This window comes from Lemur catta, chromosome 15 (assembly GCF_020740605.2).
Source record: "Lemur catta isolate mLemCat1 chromosome 15, mLemCat1.pri, whole genome shotgun sequence".
NCBI classification, from domain to species: Eukaryota; Metazoa; Chordata; class Mammalia; order Primates; family Lemuridae; genus Lemur; species Lemur catta.
The window spans coordinates 30,997,728-31,022,407 of NC_059142.1; the positions used below are offsets into that span (position 1 = coordinate 30,997,728).

A 24,680-nucleotide genomic window follows, 5' to 3' on the forward strand; every position below is an offset into this window, starting at 1 on the left:
TACCTAGGGAAATTAGTTAATAGTCCAGGCTAGTGATTTAGCCAGTGTGGTTTCCCTGAACTCTACAACATCTTCCTAAATAAACAGTAGCTTGATCCAACTTTCTTCAAATTACCCAAACTGAAACTTTGACTAATACACCCTATAAGGCATGAAAATACATCTTTAGAGTAATAGTAAAATAGTATGATACCAACATTGGCACAAATGAGCCAAGGGGAGAGAACACTCTCCAAAAGACACCCTTATACTAGAATATACAGTATGTGTGATAAAGGGGCATTTGAAATCATTGGAGAAGGTCTGAATTATTAGTAAATGTTATTTGGACAACTAGCCATCTGATAAAAATAAATAAATGAAGGCAAAATCTCTATATCATACCAAGGATAAAGATTTAAATTTTAAACCATATAAAATCTTGGGGGGGATATCTTTTGATTCATTAAGCATATTTTTATTGAGTGATTACATTGTGTCAGGCACTGATCTGGGAGCCAGACTGAGCAGTGAACAAGACAAGCCTTGTGGAGCTTCCAATCTAGTAGGCAGACAGCTGACACCAGTGCAAGAAAAGTTTCAGACTCACAAGTGTCAGGCAGAGAATGGAATGGTGATATGACAGGAAGGTGGCTGACTTCAGATGGGGGAGTCACCGACGACCTCTCAGAGAGGTAACACTGAGATTAGAATGAAATGACAAAGTAGGCCATTTGAAGACGGGGAAGCATGAGAGTCAGGGATGAAATAGCTCCCCAGCAAGAATGAACTGAGGGTGCTCGAAGAACAGGAAGGGGGTCAGCGTGCATGTGCCATGGAAGAAGAGGTAGCCAAGAGATGACCAGGAAGGGCTTTGTGGCCCGAGTAAAGAGATTGGGTTTTATTCCAAGTGTAATGGGAAGCCACTGGCAGGTTTCAAGCAAGGAACAACATAACATGGTTTACCTTTTAAAAAGCTATAATAGGTATGCTCAATATTACCAGTCATTAGGGAAAAGCAAATTAAAACATAAATGAGATACTACTTTATACCCACTAGATGGCAATTTAAAAAAACAAAAACAAAACACAGTGAAAATAACAAGTGTTGGTGAGGAGGCAGAGAAATTGGAACCCTACTGCTGTAAATTGCTGGTAGAAAGATCAAAGGATATGGCTATAGTGCAAAACAGTTGGGTGATTCCTCAAAATGTTAAAGTTACTATATGGCCCAGGAATTCTATTCCTAGGTTGATATTCAAAAGAAGTGAACACAAGTATTCAAAAAGAAAACTGTACATGAATGTTCATAGCAGCATTACTCACAATAGCCAAAAGGTGGTAACAACCTAAATATCCATAAACTAATGAATTGATAAATAAAATGTGGCATATCCATACAATGGAATATTACCAGGTCATAAAAGGAATGAACTTCTGATACATGCTACAACATGGAAGTTTTATACTAAATGAAAGAAGCCAGACACAAAAGATCACACATTGTCTCATTCCATTTATATGAAATGTCTAGAATATATAAATGCATAGAGACAGAAAGCACGTTGGTGGTTATCTGGACATGGGAGAAGACAGGAAGGGGGAGAGAGTTCTTAATGGGTATGTGGTTTCATTTTGGGGATTTGGAAATGTTTTGGAACTAAATAGAGGGTATAGTTACACTGTGAATGTACATAAATGCCACTGAATTATAAACCTTAAAATGGTTAATTTTATACTATGTGAATTTCACCTCAGTTGAAAAAAAAAAAGCTATATAGAGTTTTCAGGTTTTGGCACAGCTCTGTATTCAATATCCTGAAAATCTTCCTGATAACAAAATACCTACCAATACTGGATAAAATATATTAATTAAAAAAAAAACTCTTAACATGCATACCTAAACTTTCAAGAATGCATGAAAAATCCTCAAAGGTTGAAAATCAAAGAGGATCCAAAAATGTGAGAGGCAATAAAGACACAAGGGCTTAAAAGGCACCCATCTGCCTATCTCTAATAACTTGGAGTTTTCAGCAGAAGCAAAGACAAAGCCCAGGGCCTGAACAAGATGGGGAGATGGAGCAAAAACTCCTACATGCAGCTGGGACTCCTACATGGCTACTCCTGATATAAGCCAGCAAATCAGAAAAAACTTTAGTGGTAAAAGGGAGAAAAAGGGACATGACAAGAAAAATAGTGTGCCAGTTTCGGCTTTTGGTGGAGAGGGAAAATGTGTATTTTTCCTGAGAATTCTAACAGCTGTACCATATCCTTATCTCTAGAGATGAGGCTGTGTGCCTTCAAAGTTTAAAAACCCTAGGGAGTGCTGGTCATTTTTAATTATGACTGCAGAGGTTCCTAAGATTCTTTTAGAATCCACCAGTTATTTGGAGGACAGTCCTTGCTTCTGGCCAGAACAGCCACAATGGAAGTTCCTTGCTCAGACTGTAGAGGACAGATACAGCTGTCTTAATCACAAGTGCCCTAGGGCCATCTAATTTTATTCTGATTTTGAGGTTAACATGAGCTGCCTCCAGGGAAGTCACTTAGAAAGGGTCTCCTTCACCTCGGTGGGGCTGTGGTTTCCTCAGTTGGTCTGATCCCACCTGCCTTATCAGGCACTATTCATTCTCACTGTTCTGGTCGCCTGATGGTCTATATCTAGCCTTTCCTGTAATTGTTGGGGTTTATTCTTATTTTCATATTTCTTCTGTCATTTCAAAGGGATTTGAAAAAGAAAGAAGAGGTAAATTTATTATTTAAGCAAGCTAAAGAAAAAAAAACTGTGATTATTAGCTGGTTTTAGGAAAAAAAAAGTCTGTTTTACAACTAATAGCTGATTTCAGATATTTTTATCACTTTTTTACAGCTGTACTCCCTCTTCCCTCAGAGTGTGCCTGTGGGCCTTCACTGCCTCCCACCTGGCTGTCCCCTGCTCTGATGACCCTCTAGGCTCAGGCTAAAGCCTCCAAAAGCCCCGGCAGTTATGTGGGGGTAGCCACCCTGGGAGCTAGCATTATCTGGGGGTTCTAACTCTACTGACCTGAATAGTTCAGACAGATGTGAGAAAACCTTTGAAAAACTACAATGTAAAGAATTACTTTGTTTTCCCATAATCTATCTTTGCTGGCTTCACCCTTGTCCTTTTTCCTCATAGAAGATTCCATCACATTATTTCAGATCAATCATAGTGGAGTTTAGATTAAAAAAAAAAATTCAAATACTTGTCAAAAGAAATTAAGAATAGTACTCTCACATCAGATCTTTATGTATTACTAACAAAAAGCATAGAAAGAAAAATAAAGTTATAAGTTCAATAGTCTCTATAAACAAGTTGCTCTGATGCCAGAACCCATTCAACTTGAATTGGCCATGAGTAGTAATCTAATGTCGATTTACAACCTAAGTCTCTTTACTATTCAAGGCAATACACAGCCCTGAGCTCTGGCATTAAAACAGCAACCAAGAAATTGGCATTATCCTTGCAAAATTAAACCAAACATCTGCACCCAAACACTCTGAGACAAAAAGGCATTTCAGTGTACTACAAGCTGGAATAAAATATAAAACTGGATTCACATATTTAAATGGAATGTTCCAGTGTACATTTTTACTGAAGGATTATTTACCACAGATGGATGAGAACATGAGAAAAAAGTCATAAATCATTTCATTTTAGAGCTCTGAAAAGCCTGGGAAGACCAGGTAGAACTAGAAATACTGCCGTGGCCATTTTTAAAAAATATCTGCCGTATATCATATACCCTTTTACTTTGATACTGAATTTTTCAATTTTAGTTTAACACGCTAAATTTTTTAGCATCACAAGTTCCAAACTTTATATTTGTAAAAGCCTCCAATTGTGGATTTTTTAAAAAAGCATTACTACACACAAACTCTAATGATTAACTTTCCTTTTCATCTCCTATATAAATAGGATGTGTTTAATATTACTTTTTTTTTTTTACTAAGTATCATTTAAGCTCTTCATTTTATACATACAGAAACTATGTCCAATGTTATTACAGTAAGTAACTTGCCTAAGACCAAGAACCCCAAAGATGCTTAGCAAAATGATATATTATAATGCTCCTAAGTAAGATATTCTAAAAGTAATATACTTAAAGCTACTGCTCCAAAATATTGATTTGTTTCTCAAGGTATACTACTCTGATGCTCTGTAGAATACTGACAGATACACAGCAAATGAGGATTCTTTTTTCAAGTAAGTTTTGTAGATGTTGGGTTAAACAAGGACTCCTAGAACTTTTATTGTACCAATGAACTTTATGAACCTCCAAGAGGAGGACATAATAAGCAATTGATTTTGCAAACTTATTTGACCACACATGTCATTTTCTACCCTGTGAACATAGCTTAAGACCAATGAGAAATGCTCTCTTATTTCCTAGAGTCTAGTCTTGCTTCCCCAGAGTTTAACATCTCAATGACACCAGAAGGATTCTTCTGAGATCTGGTCTGGTTATATGGCCCCTCGGCTTATATCCTTTTAATGGCTCCCTTCTGCCATCCTGATTAAGCATACTCTTTGATATGGCATAAAGGTCCTTAATAACCTATATGGATCAGCTCTTATCTGGAACTTTACGCTCCCACGTTTTGGGTTAAATCGTCTTCTCATCCCTACACACCTGAGAGATACCACAAACTCACATCCATTAATGTGGGGCTGGGGAGTGGCAAGGAGTTCCTTAAGAGGAATGTCAGAGTCCCTAGTGGTCTCTAGATACAGACTTGCATAGATATAGTTGGAGAAATAATCTCTGGTTTGTTTTTATTATTTTTTTAAATAACCCTTTAAAAAACCCTTCTGAGCCTGTAGACAGCACAAAAACAGAGCAAGGTCCAGATATGATCCACAGACCACAGTTTGCTAACTCCTGAATTAGAGGAAAGCACAACACAGGACACTGAGGACCACTCACAATGACTACTGCCACAGAACATGCAAGGAATAGGAAGGGTGCTCCATTCCTAACCACTGCAGAAGCGAGAACATATTGACACACAAGGACCTAAACAGACTGGTTGAGGTACAGCAATGAAACCACCAAGCAAGATAACCCCTGCTCATGCCTCTTTCCCCAACCAAGACCAGATAGCTGAGACAACAGGAATGTTTCCAGGAGGGGAACAATGATTGGGACAGAGAAAGAGGGTATTATTTCCAGGTGCTGGGAGCATCCAGGATAAAATTGAAACATATAATCCAGAAGACCAGCTATTAGTGTATCCCACCCAGTATTACACCATGCTGACACTCCACACGCTGAAAACAGTATCAAGCACAGCTGTAGCAATTACATCCTCCTCTTGGTCTGGGTGAGCCGGGTCAGCAGAGAATGCAAACCAGCTGGCAGAGTCTCACACAAAAATGAACTCACTGTCTGCAATCCAGCTGGACATCTGAGGAATGTAAATTAAAGAGGTGATGAAAAAAAGAATTTGCAAAGGACAAGCCATAGAGCAAAGAGAAAGCAACTTTAAAAATAATTACTATCCTAAGAAAGATAAAGTACAACCACTTAGTAAAAGAACTATTATAAAGATCCAATTATTTTAAGATATATCTTTAAATTATGTTTACATTATATATAAGTAATATAAAAATGAAATATATTTATATATGATAAATTTATTAACATTTTTAAAATAAAAAGTATAAGTGTTGAAATAAATATTTATTAGAAGGACTGAATAGACAATCTGAGGCACATGTTTTAGAGAAATACAAATAGAGAAATTATCCCAGATCTATAGCACAAAAGGATGAAGAGATGAAAAACACAAAAGAAATGTTAAAAGATAGATGAATTCAACTGGAAAGTTTCATCATCCAAAAAAGTTCCATAAGAAAAGAGTAGAAAGGACGGTAGAAAGGTAATTAATTGAAGTAAGAGCCGAGAACTTCCTAGAATTAAAAATATATCTAACTTGATAAGGCAAAAAAGCCTATCAACTGCTAAACAAGGTAAGTAAATACACATGCATGCACACATATCCTTGACAGGGTATAGAGATACTTGAGAAATATTAAGGTAAAGAGAAATAAATACAACTAGAAAAAATGGATTATAAAACAAAGGAATAAGAGTCAGAATAATATCATACTTCTTATCAGCATCATTGGGTGCAAGAGAACAATGCAGCAGTATCTGCAAAGGATTTCAGAAAAAGAATTTTGTACCCAGAATTTTATATCTAGCTAAACTAACTAGCATTTAACATGGCAAAAAAAAAGACATTTTTGGACATGCCCACACTCAAAAGTTTGCCCCCAGAGTTTACCAACATGGAAGTACTTCAGCAGGGAAAAAAAAAATGATTCCAGGAGATGGCACTGATATACAAGAAGCATTACTGAGGAAATTTGTACAATTTTTTGTTTTCCAAATAAGAAATGAGCAAGAAAAGGTTATTTACTAACAACATAAGAAGTTAAAGGAAAGATAACACAAACATGAGAAGTGACAAGCGGGAAATCTGAGAAAAGTAAAAATAGCATAAGGTTCTTATTTAGAAAGAAAGACTTAGAAAATGATTTTTTCCCTAACTTTTTCTAAAATTAATAAATATTAAATTTTAAAACTAATAACTAGAAGAACAAACCAGCAGAGGGAACAAGTAAAATACGTGGATGTACAGATGTAAAAGAAGGCACAGGAGGGCCATAGAGCAACTCATGGTTTTCTTCACATGTTCATGAAAGGTCCAAATGTCCTGTCTCCTTGTTTCTTCACAGCCTTGTTTCTCCACCTAAAATCCTCACCTTTCTCCCTTGTCCTTACCCATGATCCCACCACGTACTGAACAAATTTATAATATACCATCTATACTACTTAATTATGTTTGTTGTTATACAAACCAATCTTGCTCACTAGACATAAGTTCTTAAGGATTTATGTCTTAAAGCCTTCTTTTCATTTTTATATGCCTTACTACATCATAGTTACTGAATATGTTTGTAGAATAGAATACAGAGATAATTTTTACACACCTAAAACAATTAGAGACTGGATTGTATATGACCAAAGCTATAAATTATAATAAATTATTTGTGGCAAAAAGGGGAAAGACCATGTCTACATTACTACTGCATTTCTGATAAAGTCATTCTTGGATCTTTTTGTTATGTTTAGAAATCATTTAACTCTGAACATGAGAGGATGGACTAGACAATATTAAGGTATCTTCCACCTCTAAAGCTTAAAGTCTAGAGAATAACTTTAAGAGACACTTCAAATGACTGTCCCTGATATCGTACTATACCTGCAGAAGTTCTATGTCTTCGTTGTTTTCAGACCCAGGCGTATTCTCCATCAGTATGGTGGTCATCACTCGCACATTCATTTTCACCATATCCAATTCACTGTGCAATTTCCCAATCTGTAGAGTGCAACACAATCACCAGTCAGTAAGTGTAACACACGAAGAACGGCTACTTTGGTTTCCTGTTCTCACAGTATATTTGCTGAAAGAGAAAATGCTTTTGCAAAATTTAATATTTTCAAACTTGCATTTAAATTTATATAAATATATATACTTATTTTACAAATGTATACCCTGTCATCTTCTAAAAGAACTTGAGATTTCTTGTAATAAACCCACAAATATGCTTTAGGAAAGTTAAAAGTAAGGAAAAAAAAATATTAGAACCAATATGGAGAAGGTACTAGGTACCTCACAGAAGAAGAAACCTGGACAAAACAGCAAATGTTATCCTGAGTTTCTTGGTAACCAACAGGAAAAAAGTAAAAAAAAAAAAAAAAAGAGTTATATAGTTCTCATGGTGTTAGAGGAGGAAAAAAGAGAAAAATACTTTTTGCCTGGATTAAATTCTAACAGGAATTAGTCACATGGATTTTTATATAACAAAAACAACAAGAATACAAAGTCTTCAATGATAGTTCCCTATAACAGGACAGAGATGAATGAGTTTCATATAATAATTGCTTATCTGGACCTTGGATAAACAGATATAGACAAAGAAGTAAATGCAATTCATTTAGCACAATACAAGTAATAAGACTTACTGAGCTCTCTGAAATGATACATGGACAGTCCCACCAAGAGCAACAGGAATCAGCTGGTAGTCACAAGATCCAGGCCACAGACAAAGCTCCACAAAGCCATGAAAGCCACCAGCCAAGCACAACTCTTAAAAGCTTGGGCTTTGGAATTAGAGAGAATCCATTGGATTGATTCCAATTACAATTGAACCATAATAAGTTACATAGTATCACTAAGCCTCAGTCTCCTCTGCAAAGTGAGGGTAATATTGTACCTACAACCCATGATGTTGTTAACAAGAAAAAATGAATTGTATATAAAATGCTAACAACTTAGAAAAAGACATCAATAAATACAGTGGTTGCTGTTGTTACCTGTTCTGGAACCAATGTAATAGTAGAGATCTTGGGAACAACTACAGGAGAAAGAGCCGGTGCAGTAGGGACCGATGTTGGTGGATTCGATGAGATCTGAGCAGTCTATCAATACAAAATATGGAAATATTATTATTTGAATTAACACAGCCACCCCCAGCCCAATTTTTTCCATTCTGTTGATTCAAGCACTCTCAACCAAAGTCCAGGGTAGATGGTAGTAGCCCAGAGTAAATTATCAAGTATACAACTTGTCCAGTATTTTGAGAAGAGTGCTAAACAAATGAGATTCCCATAATAGAGCAAGTATTCAATAAAAGACAGCTGCTATTAGAATTATTAACCAAATTACAATTTAATAAAATGCTTTTGGTTTTTACCAAGGGTTTACATGATAAACTGCCATGTGAGATTACTGCTGCCCTCTCTTTGAGTTGTTAAAAACACATGGTAAATCAATTCATGTCAAGTCTTTTTAAGCCACAACTGGCAAGGCATCTCCTTCTCCACCAGTGAATACCTCCCTGAGTCAATGCCTGATCTCCAACCTAGGGTGGAGAGCCCAAAGCTTGGGGCTCTAGGCCAGTGCTTCTCAACCTTAACGTGCAGAGAAAACACTTGGAAATCTTAAGGAAGATTCTGATTTAGTCTAGGGTGGAGGATGCTAAACAAGCTCCCAGACTATACCGCAAATTCTACTTTAAGCATCGGAAAAACTCATGCTTAGGATTTTGCTAAGCATTGGTTATTCCATGAGATACTGCAATATCCTTCTCATAAATTCATCTTTTTGCTTAAGCTGGGTAGAGGTAGGGGCGTCTCTTGCAATGAGAAAAGACCCAAGTAATGTACTATCATATTCTCCACAGGTCAAAAAAAGGCTTCCTACCTCCTGTCCTGCTGTTTCTGCCTCTGCATCTGAGGGAGGAAACTGAACACCTTTCTTAAGCAAGTCGAGGTACACCTCTTTCACTTCACTTATGTCCACACCTCCTGGGAAACCCTGTGACCAAGTCTGAATTCAAGAGATGGAAAGTTCCAGAGTTAAGACAACAATAAAAACAAAACACAGTTCTTAAGCTCGTGAGAGAAAATAACATTGACTATTATGTACCTTACTCAGAAAGCTACTTTTGAATGCCATAGATGAAATGTTCATTTCCAAAGGCCAGAATAATATTTTAAAATATTTTAAATCAGATTCCCGTGCTTTAATGTATTGATGAAACCTTGGTTTGATAGATACTATCTGTGTTTTTTGCTATACTGAATCCAAAATTATTAGATTCTAAAATAGCATCAGTAGCTCTTTTGCCAAGTAACCTTGAACTATTCAGTTATCTGCTCCAGAATATAGTTTCCATACTTGCAAAATAAACATACCCATCACTATCTGTCCTATCTGATGTGGATAAAATAGAAACTAAGAGGGAAGTGGGGAAATGACTACAAATTCTTCAGAAAAAGGGTACCATCTAATGCCAAGAAAATATTACAAAGAAACTAAAATAGCAAAAATGCTTTCGGGTTCAATCCTAGGTATACAAAAGATCACCAAAATGATTCTAGAGGTATGCTATTAAATCCCCGACCTTAGAAATTTACCATCCCATGTGGTACACATCAGACTTACCTTAATGAAATTTAAGATTCTATTCTGAATGTCCAATGGCAAGTTGTATCTGGGATTCAGCAGCTTCGCTAGACTCTCTTTAATGAATTCTTTCTTCACAATCAGAGATTGGAAACTTGGACCACAGTTCTGCATGCACATGTCAATAAGCTAAATTTAAGAAAAAAAATTAAACATTTTATTTCTGTGGCAAAACAACCTCCTAAATATAAGGAAAAAACTGCTAACTAATGATTTCCACCAACATTCTAATTAACAAACAATTTTGTATCTAGTAAAATACATGGCAAAATGTTAAATTCTGGGGATATAAGGAAGTATAAGCATAATGTAACTGCCTAGAGGAAAAACTTATCGGCGAGTCCTGAGACAATCAGAAGAGCATTAATAGCAGTACAAGGTAGTAAATGCAGATTACTAAAGGGAAGTGCAGGCAAAACGTATGAGCTACAGACAGGGTAACATCTGTCCAGTTTATCCAGGGTAGTCCTGGTGTATTCCTATTATCCTGGCTTTATTAATGATGATACACATTTTCACTCTCAAAAAATGTCCTGGTTTGATGATAAATTGCATAGTCACCCTGCTATATAACAATAGACCTTTATAGGCAAGTGTAATTATGTAGGGCCAGGTGGTCTTACAAGACTTTGGGAAAAAGCTGGTCTTAAGCTGGGCTTTGAAAAAATGGCTAAGTGAAAATGAGTATAGAGCTATATTCTAGACAGACAATTGGCATGAAAAATATATAAAGGTGGCAAAGTGCATGAATTATGGGGGAGATAAGTACTCTGGTTTGTCTCTAGTAGAGGCTTCTTGGTACAGGCAAACTGGGGACAGTGGGGAGGTAGAGTGGATAGTCTGTCGGGGTATCATCCAGACTGTAAAGAACTTTGTGTGGCAGTGTAAAGAGTTTGGATATTATCTTGAAGGCACTAAAAAAGCCACTGAAGGGTTTCTCTTAGCTTGTCCCTGTCACACCTCTATCCTGAACTCGAGGAAAAGGTTAAGGTATGCAAAGTAATTAATATTTTGGAAAGGTAGTCAGGTAGCACTCTACAAAGGAAACTGGAGGGTGAAAAAGCCTAGAATAACAGAAAGGTCCAGTAGGGATCCACTAGTACAGGCATGATGCAGAAAAGGCCTAAACTAAGATGATGTGGGTGCAAGAAAGGGAGAGTCATAAGAGAATTATAAAGGAAAAACTTCAAATGACTTGAGTGTTTGTTGAAGAAGGAAGATGACTAAACATTGTGACTTTCATTCTGCATGAGGCTGAGGGCACCTTTGATGGAAATTTGGAAGTAGGTGGGGTGGGTGGGTCTAGGGATAAACGTGATGGGTTGAAATTGAGATATTTTGAGTTTTAAAAGGATAGTGGGACATTCAAGTAGATGTTTAGCAGAGAGCTGTCCATGCACAGCTACAGTTCAGGAGAGTGAAGGGCCATAAGTAATCATAAAGACAGCCTACAACGAGCAAAGAGGAGGAATGGCTAGAACATGGGGGTTCGTCTGTTACCTGGGCCAGAGGAAACCCAAGGAAGGCAATCAAAGAGCAATCAACAGAATATGAAGCTCAAAATAAGGAAACATAACACTGGAAAGTCAAAAGAGAAGTTTTCAGGAGGAAGGGGTGTTAAACAGTTAAGAACATGGGCTGAGGGAAAATCACCTGATTTTGTTCATTAGCGGCAGAACCTTGAAACATTTTCAATAAAGCAACATAAGCAGAAACAAGACTAGGAAGAATGAGCTGGTACTGAAGAACTGCATGCAGAAAGTAGACTTCTAAAAGTAATCTAAAAACAAAATTAAATCTCTAGTTTCCATGCTACCCCCTCAAGTTAGAGAGGTCAAAGATACCATAACAGGAGCAGGATAGGTATCATCATCTCTGCAGAAAAGAAGCCCTGAACATTGACTATACACCATGCTCTGTATTTTGAGTGTCACTTTAATGGCAATGCAAAAAGCAGCAGCAGGTATGAAACCTATAGTTTTAAGGCAATATGACCAAGAAGGCAATCAGAGAGCACAGAAGCTTAGCACATGCAACTATGTGAAACACAGAGAAAACCTTTAAGAAAAAGGAAAACAAAAACAAAATCCAAAACATTAAGATGAATCTATACTAATACAAGTTGGTTAGACAAAGTTGGAAAATTGAATCACAAATGACATTTAGATTGACAGATTTTTATAATGAGTTTCTAATGGGTGAAATGCTGAGAGAAAAAAGTACCTCTAGTTCAATGTGAGTTTATAAAAATATTTCACCCAATTAGTTGTGGTCTTAGGCAAGATACCTAGCCTCCTAAGTCTTACTTTCCCTAAGTGAATTTCTTGCTAAATATTCCACAAGCCAATTTTTATCTTTGGGGCAAAAAGGTTTTATGATAATGGGTAATATTCCCAGGAGATACATGCACGAAATCAAAGAGTCAACGTGAAATGCTGAAACTGTTAACATCTGGAGATCAGCAATCATGCCCTTTGTGCTTTCCTGTTGGAACTGAGGATGTCAGGACCAATTACTTCTATCTCACCTCCTCCATTATGTTACCAGTACCTCTTTTATGCTCCCCCCATCCCCAGCCCACTTGGATAAGTAGCAAAACCTACTGTGGCAAATTGGAAAAGTTAAATGTGTTGCTTTTATATATTTGGAAATTCAGCTTTGGTGCAAATGTGTTCAGATAACCTACTTTGGAAACAAGACAACCAAGAATCCATATTCTGAGGTGGGGCAGAGAACCTCGGAACTAGGGAACCGAGAGATGGAACTGAGTGATTCCAGGCTTCACTGATCTCTTTTTGTGCTAGGCTGGGCAATCACTTATCCTAAGTCTGGGTGTCTTTGTCTGCAAAATGGGCATAATACCTCCCTCTAGAAGCTTGTTGTAAGGATCATATGAAATATATGTATTATATATGAAATGTATGTATGTATATGTATACATGTGTATATATACATATATAGCATATAGTATTTAAGAGCCTGGCACAAAGCAGGACCTCAAAAAATGATTGCTATTTCCATCATCTTTCTCCATGGAGAATTTCCTAGCAGGACAGAATGTGTTGATTAGCTGATATGAGTATTTTCAGAGAGGCTGGAAGAAAAAGAGCTACTTGGCAGTTTTATTTCTCACAGTAAATTTCTAACCCAGGCAGAGTAACAACAACTGGATTTCAGGGCCATCAGAGCCAAAGACTACACCCAGACCACCCATGGTGTCTCTATCAAGGTATGGCTACCCTGTTCTCTGATGACCCTCCAGGAGAGAGCTTGGTCTTCTCACTCTCTGGAAGTGCAATAAGCTGCTGGAGGGACCACCACATTTTACATAAATGTGTTTCTTCTGAAACCCCCAGATCTCACCACTTAGTAAGTGCTCCACAACAGCCTATAAATTCATTCTCAGGAACCTGTTTGACCACTTTTTATTTGACACTAGCAGTAGTATCTCCGCTGAAACTTATCACAATTGACTCATTTGAGAAAAGACTACTCTCTGGCTCCAAGTAATAAAGCCTGGTAACAAAATGTTCTTTATAAAACAAAACTACTGGCTTCCTGACAAAACTGCTCTACTGACTGACGGCAGGAATCATGGTACAGTCAGATTGCATCAATGACCTAATCAAGGCTAACAAGTCCATGGAGAACCCAAAATGACAGATAATATAAAGAACATTTATAATTGACTTTGACTGGCTCTCATCACTTCACAGTAATAAAATGGAAATGTCATACGTGGGGATTACTTTTTAAAGAGTTTACTAGTAAACTTATAATTGCCTTTGACAGACACTGGGTGATTCCTTCTGTGACTAATTTCCCTCATAATTAAGTTTGGCTTAAGTGAATATTAAAGTTAGTTCTGGTATGTAAGTCATGAGGCGGAGGAGCTACAGTTATCTAAGGTGGAACAGGTAACGGGAACACGCAGCTCGCGGGAGTAAGGCTTGACAGATTAGACTACCTGAAGAGAAGAAAGAGTGGGAGCCCACAGAGAAATGGAGGGCCCAAAGGGAAAACACTCTGGAATAGCCTAACTTCTTCAGGGAAGGGCCCTGGTCCATCCTCAGAGGGAAGGAATTATGACAGAGGAAAACACGGAGATGTGGATAAAACGCAACCACAGAAATGTCAAGTAGGCTGGACACAATAGAGGAAGAGGCAAACTGTTATGAAGGGCAAACTAAAAGAAGGCAAAATAATGCCCCATGCTGAGATATGGAAGGGGAAATAAATTCATTTTCTGCTCTTACCTTCCTGACTCCATTCTTGTAACCTTCTGCAGCCTTGAGATATCCTACATCCACTTCACTGTAGGGCACATCTACATGTTTCTACCCCACTTCTGTAGTACCTTCTATTAGCCCTTGAGTCTTCCTGGATACCAAGGGAGATGGGATAAAGAGTGTGTAGGGGCTACTTAATCATTAATTCAGTCAATACCTGAAGTATTTGGCCCTGCACCTCCATGAAGGAGTTGAAGACACAAATGAAATACAGGAGCCTATTCTTTTACAATAAAAGGCTCGATTCATTCTGAGAAGCAAAGTGGTTATGAAATTTACAATCTGAGGACTGGGTTCCAAACCTGCCTATGCTATGTTATAGCCACTTGAGCTTGGAAAAAAAAAATTGCTTAACCTCTCCTGGTCTCAGTTTCTTCATCTGTGAAATGGAGTTAATAATACAACCACTTCACAGAGTTGTCAAGAGTATCAGTCAGGTGCTGAGCATTTTCATCACTGACCCATCGTTCTGGTATTTCTACAGAAGTGCCTTACTCCTCTCTCCATAGTGTCCTCCGTTCTGTGACCTTCCTGAGGTGGCCGCCATAAGTTAAGGACAGGGGAAAACGTGACGGAGGAAAATGCCTCTAAAACTTTATTCAGATCCCAACTTGAAGGGTTTCTTTAGTGATCAAATTGTGAAGACTATTCAATTTATTTCTTCTCATTCAGTGAGTTTCCAAGTATGCAAGATGTGATAAATTTTCTTCTACATGAAATTAGAAACCAGGAGCTGTGCTCATATCTGCCCCACAGCATTCTTGATAAACACTCCCAAAGCTCCTAAGAGCAGTGTGATGCTGGCTGATTAGTGCCGCAACCATGCGTGGTCTTGGGTTGGGCTGGGGTCAACAAAAGCGTGCAGAAGAAATTAGAAAGCCATATAGCTCGCTCTCAGGCAGCAGGCAGGGCTTGCAGCACATACTAAAGTAAACAGGGCAAACTCACCAACGTGACTGAAGAGGTCATATGGCCAAGGACGGGAGAAAATGGGAATGCATCAAATAAGAATCCATACCCAAATCATAGACAATAGGATGCACAGGAGAATTGCTTAAATCAACAAGAACATTGTCCAAATTATACTAGGCAGCAGAACTCAGCTGATATTTAATGAGCTGAGAGCACCTCAGGCTTCCACAAAGGTGTTCAAATGAGGTGGAAAGCTAACGGGGAGGCATTTTTTCAAGACTTCAATTCTCCCTTTCTTCAATTACTGCTAAGCAACACATATAGAAATCTCTTGATCAGTTCAACATCTATAATACAAGTTTTTAACCACCAATTACTACCTCTTGACCAGGAGAAACTGGTTTTCTAGGAACAAGCTCTTTCTATGAAATTAAATGCCATTATAATCAACTAAACTTTCTCTGTTCTGCAATTCTCAATAAATTAAGAGTTTTAACTTATACTGTACATAAATCTTAGCTAACCTATTAGTTATCTCAGAATATTTGCATTTTTTTTTTTACCCAGGATTAAAAATGTAACTATAGTTTGGGAAATCCTAGAGTCTTAATTATAGCATTAAAGTACTTACTGACAAGGTAAGTTGGATTTCTTTATGATTGTAATTTTTGGAAATCCTTTTCTTCAAAGCTTTTACTGCATCTTTTGGCCTGTGGCAATAAAAACACTGAAATCACCAAGGTAGGCATTGCTGAAAACAAGCAGTCTCTCTGAAAAGTAATATGCGCTGTGGAAAGACAAATGGCTAGGGAACTGAAGACCAAGGCCTTGGTGGTCTAAGCAAACGACTTATTATAATTTCTTGAAACTAAATTTCCTCATGCATATAGGCAGACACCTACCCCCTTGAGAGAATCAAATAAAATATTTTCATAAAAGGATATTACCCAGAAAGTACTACCCACAAAATATGTTTATGCTCATATGCCTCTATCAACGCACAGAACCAATTTATAGGAAATGTAACTTCCAAAATAATAAAAGTTACCATTTTAATTAAAACTATTAGTAGTATTTCCTGAGCACTCCATAGGCAAAGGGATGTAGGAGGAATTACAACCTAGGTCAGCTTCCAATATGCTACAATTTTATATTACAAAGTAAGAACTATTTACAAGTAAAGGGTCAAAATATACTTGTAAAATTTGTAGTAGATAAATTCTCTTTTTGTAGTATCAATGAAGAAATTGGTATTATCAAGGAAAAGGTTAACAAGGGAACTAGACGTGGTAAAAGAGATCATAGGGAAAAAACTATAAATACTTAAAAATACTAACCATAAGCACTTTCTATGGCTTTATAACCAATAATTAAGTGTAATGTTTTCTTCATCAACATAAGCTAGACTGAATCTCTTTTGCTTTCAGTTATCATTTTAAAATGCACAGGAAAATCGCCAGAATGGTATCCTTCATAACTTGTAATTGACTAAATTCAAACTAGTTGGCCCTTCTTAATAACTTTTTTTTAATAACTTCAATTCTCTGAAGCTCAAAAAGTATAAGACAGTACGTCATTTAAGAACACAGAATAAACATGGATGACCTGGCATTCAGAAGAAAAAAAACTGTCCTGTGACAGAAAGGAAAAAAAAGACTGCTAGGTTGTTTCCTGGTTAATAAAGACAATTGCTCATACATAGGTCACCACCAGAAGTCAATTAGCTTTTCGATAATATTTTTCAGTTACATAAAACACTGGCAATCAGAGCTGGAAAAATTCCTAAAGAAGGAAACAATCTCTCTTTTTCTCTTTGTTTTATCTTTTAAAAACAAAGAATTTGAGCTCACAGAGACAAAATTTGAAACTATTAAGGAAAAGGCAAAGAGGAGAGGACAAACATTATAATGGATTCACAGATATTCTACATGCTAAAGCAAGCACTGCCCCAATATTTCAACCTGACGTGTCTTCGAAAGGTAGAGAGTGCCTAACATGATGAAAACACCCTTTCTACAAGAAAACCAAAGTATTTGCAAGAGAAAAGCATGATGTAGTTCTGATGCTTTTTATCAGAGGCAAGTACATGGATACTACACTGTACTCACCCATCCTGGGTAGTGTTAATTATATCACAGATGTGCATGAACTGGCCCCACTCTTCAGTCTGAACTCCAGCAAACGTAGCCTTTTCTGCAAAGAAAAAGCTGTTGAGTCTGTGCTACAACAGAATAAAAAATGTCTGCTGTTCCGGAAATAATCTGCCTGGGGTGCACTAGCAAGTACCATTAAGTTTATATTACCAAAGGGCAAAGTGTTGGGTTTTTTTCCTGAACAATTCCCAGTAATTTAGGTATCAATCAGAATCCAAGTTCAGAGTGCTGCTGCTGCAACAGTAATGAGTGACCTATTAATAAAGAATGCAAGCACAACATTTGGCCACAGGGCCAGGACAGGCTGGCTAAATCTCCATCTGCCTGGCTTTCAGAGAAGGAAACTACAGTTTACTAAGCACCCCCCTACAAGGTGAACTGCACAGTGCTAAGTATTTTATCTTATGCAATCTCACTTAATGCACTGTTAGAGATGATGAAACAGAAGTTCAGAGAGGTTAAAGAAATAACTCAAGTATACACAGACAGTATAAGGTAGAACCAGCATTCAAATTTATATGTTGTTTGTTCCTGGTGTTTGTTTTCAAAAATCACTTATTCTGGGGTGGAGGGGTGAGAAAAAGAAAGAGATCAGAATTACTGAGCAAGGTCACTTCTGGCACCTAAATTACCCAAAGTTGCACCAGGCAGACTTGAATGCACTGTACCTGGAACCCCATAATTAAATAATCAGATACCTTTCCCTCTCCAAACATTCCCTTTAATACAAAATGTTATGTGGAAAGGATAATAGAACACCTAACATGAACGAGCTTAATATCTAGAGGAAATGGAGAGACAACAAAAAGGATAAAGAAAGGGAAGAAAGAATAAGGGCATGTTTGGGGGAACTCCAAAATTTAGCTTGCTTCCAGTTAAGGGAAAGAGCTCTCTGAATTTGGCACTGAATGACAAAGCTGACCGATCTTGTGCCATCAGGCATATACTGTCTGCAAGATGTTTCCACTCCATTCCTTGCTCTTCCTCCCAATCTTCTCATCTTCCTAGGAAACTCCTACTCAATCCTCAATTCATTTCTCCCCTTGCATAAGTTTTGTGTGTTGTGCATTTTTCTTGTATTGCAAGGGTACCATATAGTACTTACTATAGTGAGACCACGTCTTACCAGTGCCTCACCAGTGCCTGGTCCAGGCATATGGCTGACAGGTAGTAAACATTTACAGAATTCAAAAATTAACCAGGCAGGTTGCTCAGGATTTTTTTTACCTACAAAGACACAGTCTGAACCTGTTTCTGCTCAGGGTTCATTCTAATAGCCAATATCCCACGAGGTATAGCCATCAACAGTTTGGAAACCATCTCCTTCTCTGTGGTAGCTACCCTCACCATCTTATAAAGATGCGGAAACTAAGGTTCAGGTTAACTAGCCTGTTCAATGTCATTCAGCACGTAATTAAGTTGCGACCTAAACTCTCCAAATCTGAGTATCCTTACTACAATTACCAAGTTCTCAGGATTTCATCACCCCAGGAGATTTCTGACATCATCATACTTTGCCTGGCATTAATTTGCACTCCCGCCACACCTGGTTCCCAAGGGAAAAATCAGGGAGAAGAGGAGGAAGGGAGCTGGGGCTGGCAAAAGAGTCCAGTCGTTGGCTTGTGCTTCCACAAATGTTATCTAGAGTGGGGCTCCGGGAGAGAGAAATGAGTTAGGCGATGCCTCCCAGAGGCCTCTGCGGCCCCAGATGGCTCCTCCGTTCTCTTCCTTCACTCCGATGCCAGGCATTTTTATTTTTTGTTTATCCAGAAAAGCAATTCTGGTTGTATAAATTCACCGCTAGAGAAAAGTGGTTTGGAGAGATCTTCCCCTCACAATGCGGTCACATCACTTAACCTCCCTGAGCCTTCTCTTCCTCATCTGTAAAATGGGCGTAACAATTCTGTGCCCTCGAATGTACGCGCTGTGTGAATAGCTTCCCCTGGCCGAGAAGTTTCTGGTGTCTTCTTGTCGAGGCCCAAACCCTCCACGCCCGAATCCCGTGTGGCTCACCTGTTTAGTTCCACTCCCCAAAAAGCATCAAAAGGGAGGTACCTTGTGAGGAGGAGGGTTCTAGAGTGAGCCGGCCAAAAAAGAAATGCCGGAAGGGCCCAGGTGGAGCGAGTGTGCCCTGGGAAAGTTGCCGGGGGAAGGGAAGGGTTTCCTCCAACTTGGACCAACTCGGTGCTCCGCAGGCCGAGAATGGAGCCCAGCGGGAAACGATCCCGCGGTCCCCAAAGCCTGCCTGGGCGTCTCCTCCCGCTCTTCCTTACCTATCAGGTGGCCGACGGAGGTCGCGTAGGGGTCCCGGTGACTCTTGGCAAACGCCATGGTAGCTCCCGAGAGCCGGGCCCAGGAAATCCGCCTCCCCGGCTCTCCGGCTCCCGACTCCACCCGCTCGGTGGCCTTGGCTCCTCCTCTTCGCCCGAGCGCTTCCCGGGCCCGGGCGGAGGCGGCGCGTTCTGCCCGGCCGCTGAGGGGCGCTGGCACGGGGCGTGCGGCGCGGGGCGGGCACACGGGGGCGGAGCTCCGGGGCGCCCAGCGCACCTGTGGCGCGCCGGCCGGGGCGGACGGGGACGCGGCGCTCCCGCTCCAGGTGGGGCCGGCGGGCGGCGGCAGGCGCTGGGAACCCGCGGGAGCTACGCGGGCACCCGCTTGAGACCGAGGTGGGCTTCTGCCCCCGCAGGAGCAGCCGGGCAGCCTGGGAGCGCCAGCCTGGGAATTAGGAGACCCGGCCCCTGACCCCGCCGCGTACCGGGCAGATTCCCGCTCTCCTCAGCGCGTCTTTCACTGCCGTTTGTAGACAACAGATAATATGAGGTTAATAACACAAATCTTAGAATTATTGTGAGAATTAAGGGAAGGACGTAAACTGCTTAGGCCGGTGTCTGGGATCCACAAAATAAATACCCACTGGATAAATTTAATAACTAGAATTATCTACTCCCTACCTGCGCTAGGCCCACGGATCCGGGAGGGGAGGCTTGTGCTCGGCTCTGTAAAGCCGCGGGTGATGGAGAGGAGGAGGGATTCGCTTTGGGCGTAGGGCCTTTCCTGGAGCCGGCGCCCTTTGTCTGTCCCCTATTTCCTGAGGGACCACAGGGCGCCTCGAAGCAAGCCCTTGGTTTTCTAACCCCACTTCCTGGGAGCTATGTTTTCCAGCCTGTTTCTAAGAAGAGGGAAAGGGGCTTTCCTTTTCCCCTGGCAGGGAGTACGTTTGGCCTTAAGCCTGCTTTGGAATGTAAATTACAGTTTGAGACGCCCAACACCTTTCCAGCTGCCCTTTCAGAACCGGAATTTATTTCTTTTTCCTTTTCCATTCAATTAACATCGGATTAGAGATGTTTAACAATCTCCGGAGCCTGCTAGAGAGTGGGGTGTCTCCAGGCCATGCAATTAAGCACAAGATAAGCTTCTTGTGCTTGTAGATCTTGCTTCCTGCAGTCTACTCGGACCCAGTTCAAATTGGATTTTGGCCCTGGAGATGGCTATCAAGGACAGCAGGAGGGCCTGATCTGACTTATGTCCTTGCTTAGTCTTATGTATTTTAATATAGAAATCAAACCCAATTGCAATGTGTTCTAAAGGGCTAACGTTTATTATTTACCTGTAACTGTATTATTAATAATTTTTCTTGGCCTAAGCGAGCTAAAACCTGGGATACTAAAATCTAGAATGAAACATTCTTGTTGGGATGGTATTTTTCATAATGGGATTTGTCCTACCTGTAAGTAATATTCCTCACCTGCTTATCTGGGGTGAGTAGCTATTTCAAATGGTGCCAGTTATCAGCTTCCTTCCTCATGACTACAGCCTCTGCTGACACTGTTGAAGACTTCTTTTGTGACATCACCAACTTAAATCTGTATTCCATGCTACAGCCTGTAGCAAAATATTTTGCCTTTTCTGCACCCTACAATCAAGCAACCTTAAAGAGAAAGCCAATTTTAGCTTAGGCTGGTGTTAGTGTCATTGGCCTTCCATCAGAGAATAATGGGAACTAGGAAGGAACCAAGCATCTGTGTAGATTTTTAACATGCTTCTATGTGGGAGTTTTTTTTTTTTCCCAATTTTATTTTCCTGTGTCTGATTTCCTTACATTACAGGATTGAGGCACTGAGAGCAGCAGAAATAGCAGCAAGGAGTGTCTTCTGGACATGATGGTTGGGTAAACAGAACAAAGGTTGGTGAGTGCTATCAGTGTTCTATCTCAGCTATGCCTGAGCAGGAGCTTTATTCTCTCTCCCTGTGCCCTCTAGGGTATTGTGGTGGTTGCAGCCTTCTTTTCCTATGCTCTGCCCTTTCTCCATGACCCCCATCGGTGAAAATCAACTTAGTCAATGTTAGCATGGTCTGGGAGCAGGGCAGTGGAATTCCCAGCCAAGTTCAGGTCAGAGAAGGAGCAGAATCCTACAAGGGTAAAATGTCTGTACACCAGGAGCAAAATATTACTACAATTTCAATTTTAAGAACATTTACTAAGTATGTATTTATGCATAAGTCATGATGCTAGGTAGAACCAAAGAAAATAACATTTATTTAAAAGGTGCTAAGTGCCTGCACCTGGAAATCTATCTTAATTTAATCTTCACAATCCTGGGAGGTAGGTAGCATTAACCTCATTTTTACAAATACATAATCTGATATTCACAAAGATAAAGCTAATAAATGGCTTGGCTAGAGTTTAAATCATGCTGGCCTGATTCTAAAGCCTATATTATCACCACTAGGTGAATCTTCTCATTGAGTATGACATCTTGCATTTTTTAAAGGAACTATTTGATTCAAAGGGAGACCTCTTGAAGAATATAGGAATAGGAGTGGTCTTATACTTGGCTGGCACAGGGTCCTGCTTTTTTTCTGTACTTGCTCAAGAACCAATATTTTGTTCAGGACTTAATATTTTCTGTGCTAGGATTATATGCTAAATGTCATTCAATCTCATAATAAGAGTACAAGACCAGTGCCATTATTGCTTTATTTTTCTGATTAGAGAAAAGCCAAAGTAAGTAATTTTTTACACAGTCGCATTGCTAGTGAAGGACTGTCTGATTCCAGAACCTGTGACCTTAATTGCTGTTCTATGCCACCTCTCATGGATTCAGCCCTAGATGGTAGCTGGTAGCCTTAACTAGGTACATTTTGAAAAAAGTGGGTTCTAGGGGGCAGTGCTTGTACAATAAGGTGACCAAACATGACAAGTACACATGTATAGAAGACAAAGGTGACCCACCATTATGATTTATGCAGCTAAGAGTAATTTTTGTCCTCTCATTTGATTCTGTTTTTAACTACTAAAATTTTTAGATTGTCAGAGCTAAATGTGACCTTAGAAATTATAGTCCCTATTCCCATCATTTTATAGATGAAAAAAGGAATACCCAGAAAAGGGAAGTAACTAGCCCAAGGCCATTCAGCTTCAGACTAGGAGAATGCAACACAGATAACCTTGAGGCTGAAACTATCCCTACTACAGGGCACCTCCTCTGTATTCTTTGTTTTAATATTAATATTTAAATGTGCTTCCTGCAACCCTTCTCACACTATTGTCTCTAGTCCTCTCTTTTTCCTTCTCTTTTTCCATGAGTCTAGTTCCAAACACTATTCACTCTCCCCCAGCTCTCCCACTATGAAAACTAACTTCCGCAGCTATGCGATCATCAAGTCTAACAGCTAACTTCATCCTCTTTTACCTTCTGCACCATGTGATGGCTGCTCTTGTTAGCCAGCCTTACCTTTCACGGCACTACTCTATGCTACATTCTTTTTTCTCTGACTGCTACTTCTCAATGAACTCATTTGGTTCCATTTTCCTCTACAGGCTGCTAGCCCTAACTAAATAAGCCTCCCCACATTTCTGAGGTCTCCCTTTTCCTCTTTCTACGTTTCCCTCATCCTACCTTTTCCTTGTGTCTTCTTTCTGAAGCCTTTACTGGCAACTCCCACAAGAATTGAGCCCTTCTTTCCTGTCCCACATACAGATTTCTGTCTTACAGTTCACAATACTTTATACCACTTATTTGTTTAGAAATCTGTTTCCTGCGTCCTAGATGTAAACCTCACAAGGGAACAGGACCCTGTTTGTTGCACTATCCTAACACTTAACGGACCTTATGGGATGTTTATTGAATGCATGAATGGCTCTCCAGAATTTTAAGCTGCTCTGTCCTTCCTGAGATCCAGTCTTTAATTCCCTCCTGGATGCTTTGTTGGAAACTTGAACTCATTATGTTTATAATAGAATTATACACATCTCCTTTCTCCATATTTTGACTATGGCAGTCATTCTCAACCTTAATGCATTAAAATTTCAGGGTGGTTTTAAAGCATCATGATGCCTGGGTTCTGATCTACCTCAGATTCTGATTTAACTAGTCTTGGATGTGTCAAGGGCATCAAGATTTTTAAAGGCCCCCAGGTGGATTAATGGTGGCATAAATTCCCAAACAGGAAAATCCTGAAGTTATCCCTGACTTTCATTTCAATCAGTTCTGGATTTCTCTGTGTTCTTCTTTACCTCTCTTTCTCCTTGCTTTTTTTCCTCTATGGACACTGCCCAACCAGCAGTTGTTAAATGTCATAAGCCCTGATACTATTTAGGGATGAAATTGGATTGAAGTGCAGCTTTTCCTGAACACAGTCAAGTCCCCGTGCATCTAAAGACTTATTATTTCTCCTTAAAATTGATCTTTTTTTTTGCATAATAATTCTTACCCATTATTTTCAAAAACTGTTTGTACATAGATATATGTTGACTTTTTTTCCAGTTATTTCTTAATATTCTAAATCTTTTCAACTCCTGATTATGGAAATTAAAGAACAGCCTTTCCTTTCTTCCTGCTCTTGGGATAACCCTCTATCAGTTTCATGTGAGAGGACTTCTCCCTGCTAATCCCAATCCCAGGACTGTTTTGTTCTATATCTGTGGGCTTTAGGCTGAATTCAGATACCCAAGATGAGAGAAGACAAGGCACAGGAAGAGTGAGGAGAGCTAACACTTGTTGACTTCTTACTGCTCCAAGCACTGTGCAAAGTGCTTTGGTATCTCCAATAAACTTCACAATAATCTTATAAAGATCATTATTCCTGTTTTACTAACCGACTTCCCTAAAGTCACTCAGAACTGGGAGGTGAATTTAGGTTTTTCTCATTCCAAAGCTTAAGCCCCTTTCCATTGCACCACTCTGCTCCCAGAGCAAGGATCCTGCCATTGATCTTGGGGACTACCTGTAGCATTGAGCCCAATGCTCCTCATGCAGCCATGCCAAGTAAAAGTTTGTTGATTGAT

General features: G+C 39.4%; 1 protein-coding gene and 1 long non-coding RNA gene across 4 annotated transcripts in view; one reads left to right on the plus strand and one right to left on the minus strand.

Annotated features, from left to right (window-relative positions):
* The window catches only part of TOM1L1 (target of myb1 like 1 membrane trafficking protein), a 42,611-nt gene extending 22,727 nt beyond the window's left edge, over window positions 1-19,884 (minus strand). Inside the window, exons 1-7 of one of the 3 annotated variants that reach the window (XM_045525276.1) lie at window positions 19,666-19,884; window positions 17,348-17,432; window positions 15,871-15,949; window positions 10,018-10,167; window positions 9,274-9,399; window positions 8,385-8,489; window positions 7,270-7,386 (exon numbers count right to left, since the gene is read on the minus strand). In XM_045525276.1, coding sequence (XP_045381232.1) covers window positions 7,270-7,386; window positions 8,385-8,489; window positions 9,274-9,399; window positions 10,018-10,167; window positions 15,871-15,949; window positions 17,348-17,432; window positions 19,666-19,723 — 720 coding nt within the window. In that variant the 5' untranslated portion in view covers window positions 19,724-19,884. The remainder of the gene's footprint in view (window positions 1-7,269; window positions 7,387-8,384; window positions 8,490-9,273; window positions 9,400-10,017; window positions 10,168-15,870; window positions 15,950-17,347; window positions 17,433-19,665) is intronic. The other 2 variants (XM_045525277.1, XM_045525278.1) reach the window with 2 other exon arrangements.
* LOC123620232 overlaps window positions 19,633-24,680 on the plus strand; it is a 62,567-nt gene continuing 57,519 nt past the window's right edge. Inside the window, exons 1-3 of the long non-coding RNA XR_006728792.1 lie at window positions 19,633-19,672; window positions 20,079-20,212; window positions 21,499-21,575. This is a non-coding gene — a long non-coding RNA (uncharacterized LOC123620232). The remainder of the gene's footprint in view (window positions 19,673-20,078; window positions 20,213-21,498; window positions 21,576-24,680) is intronic.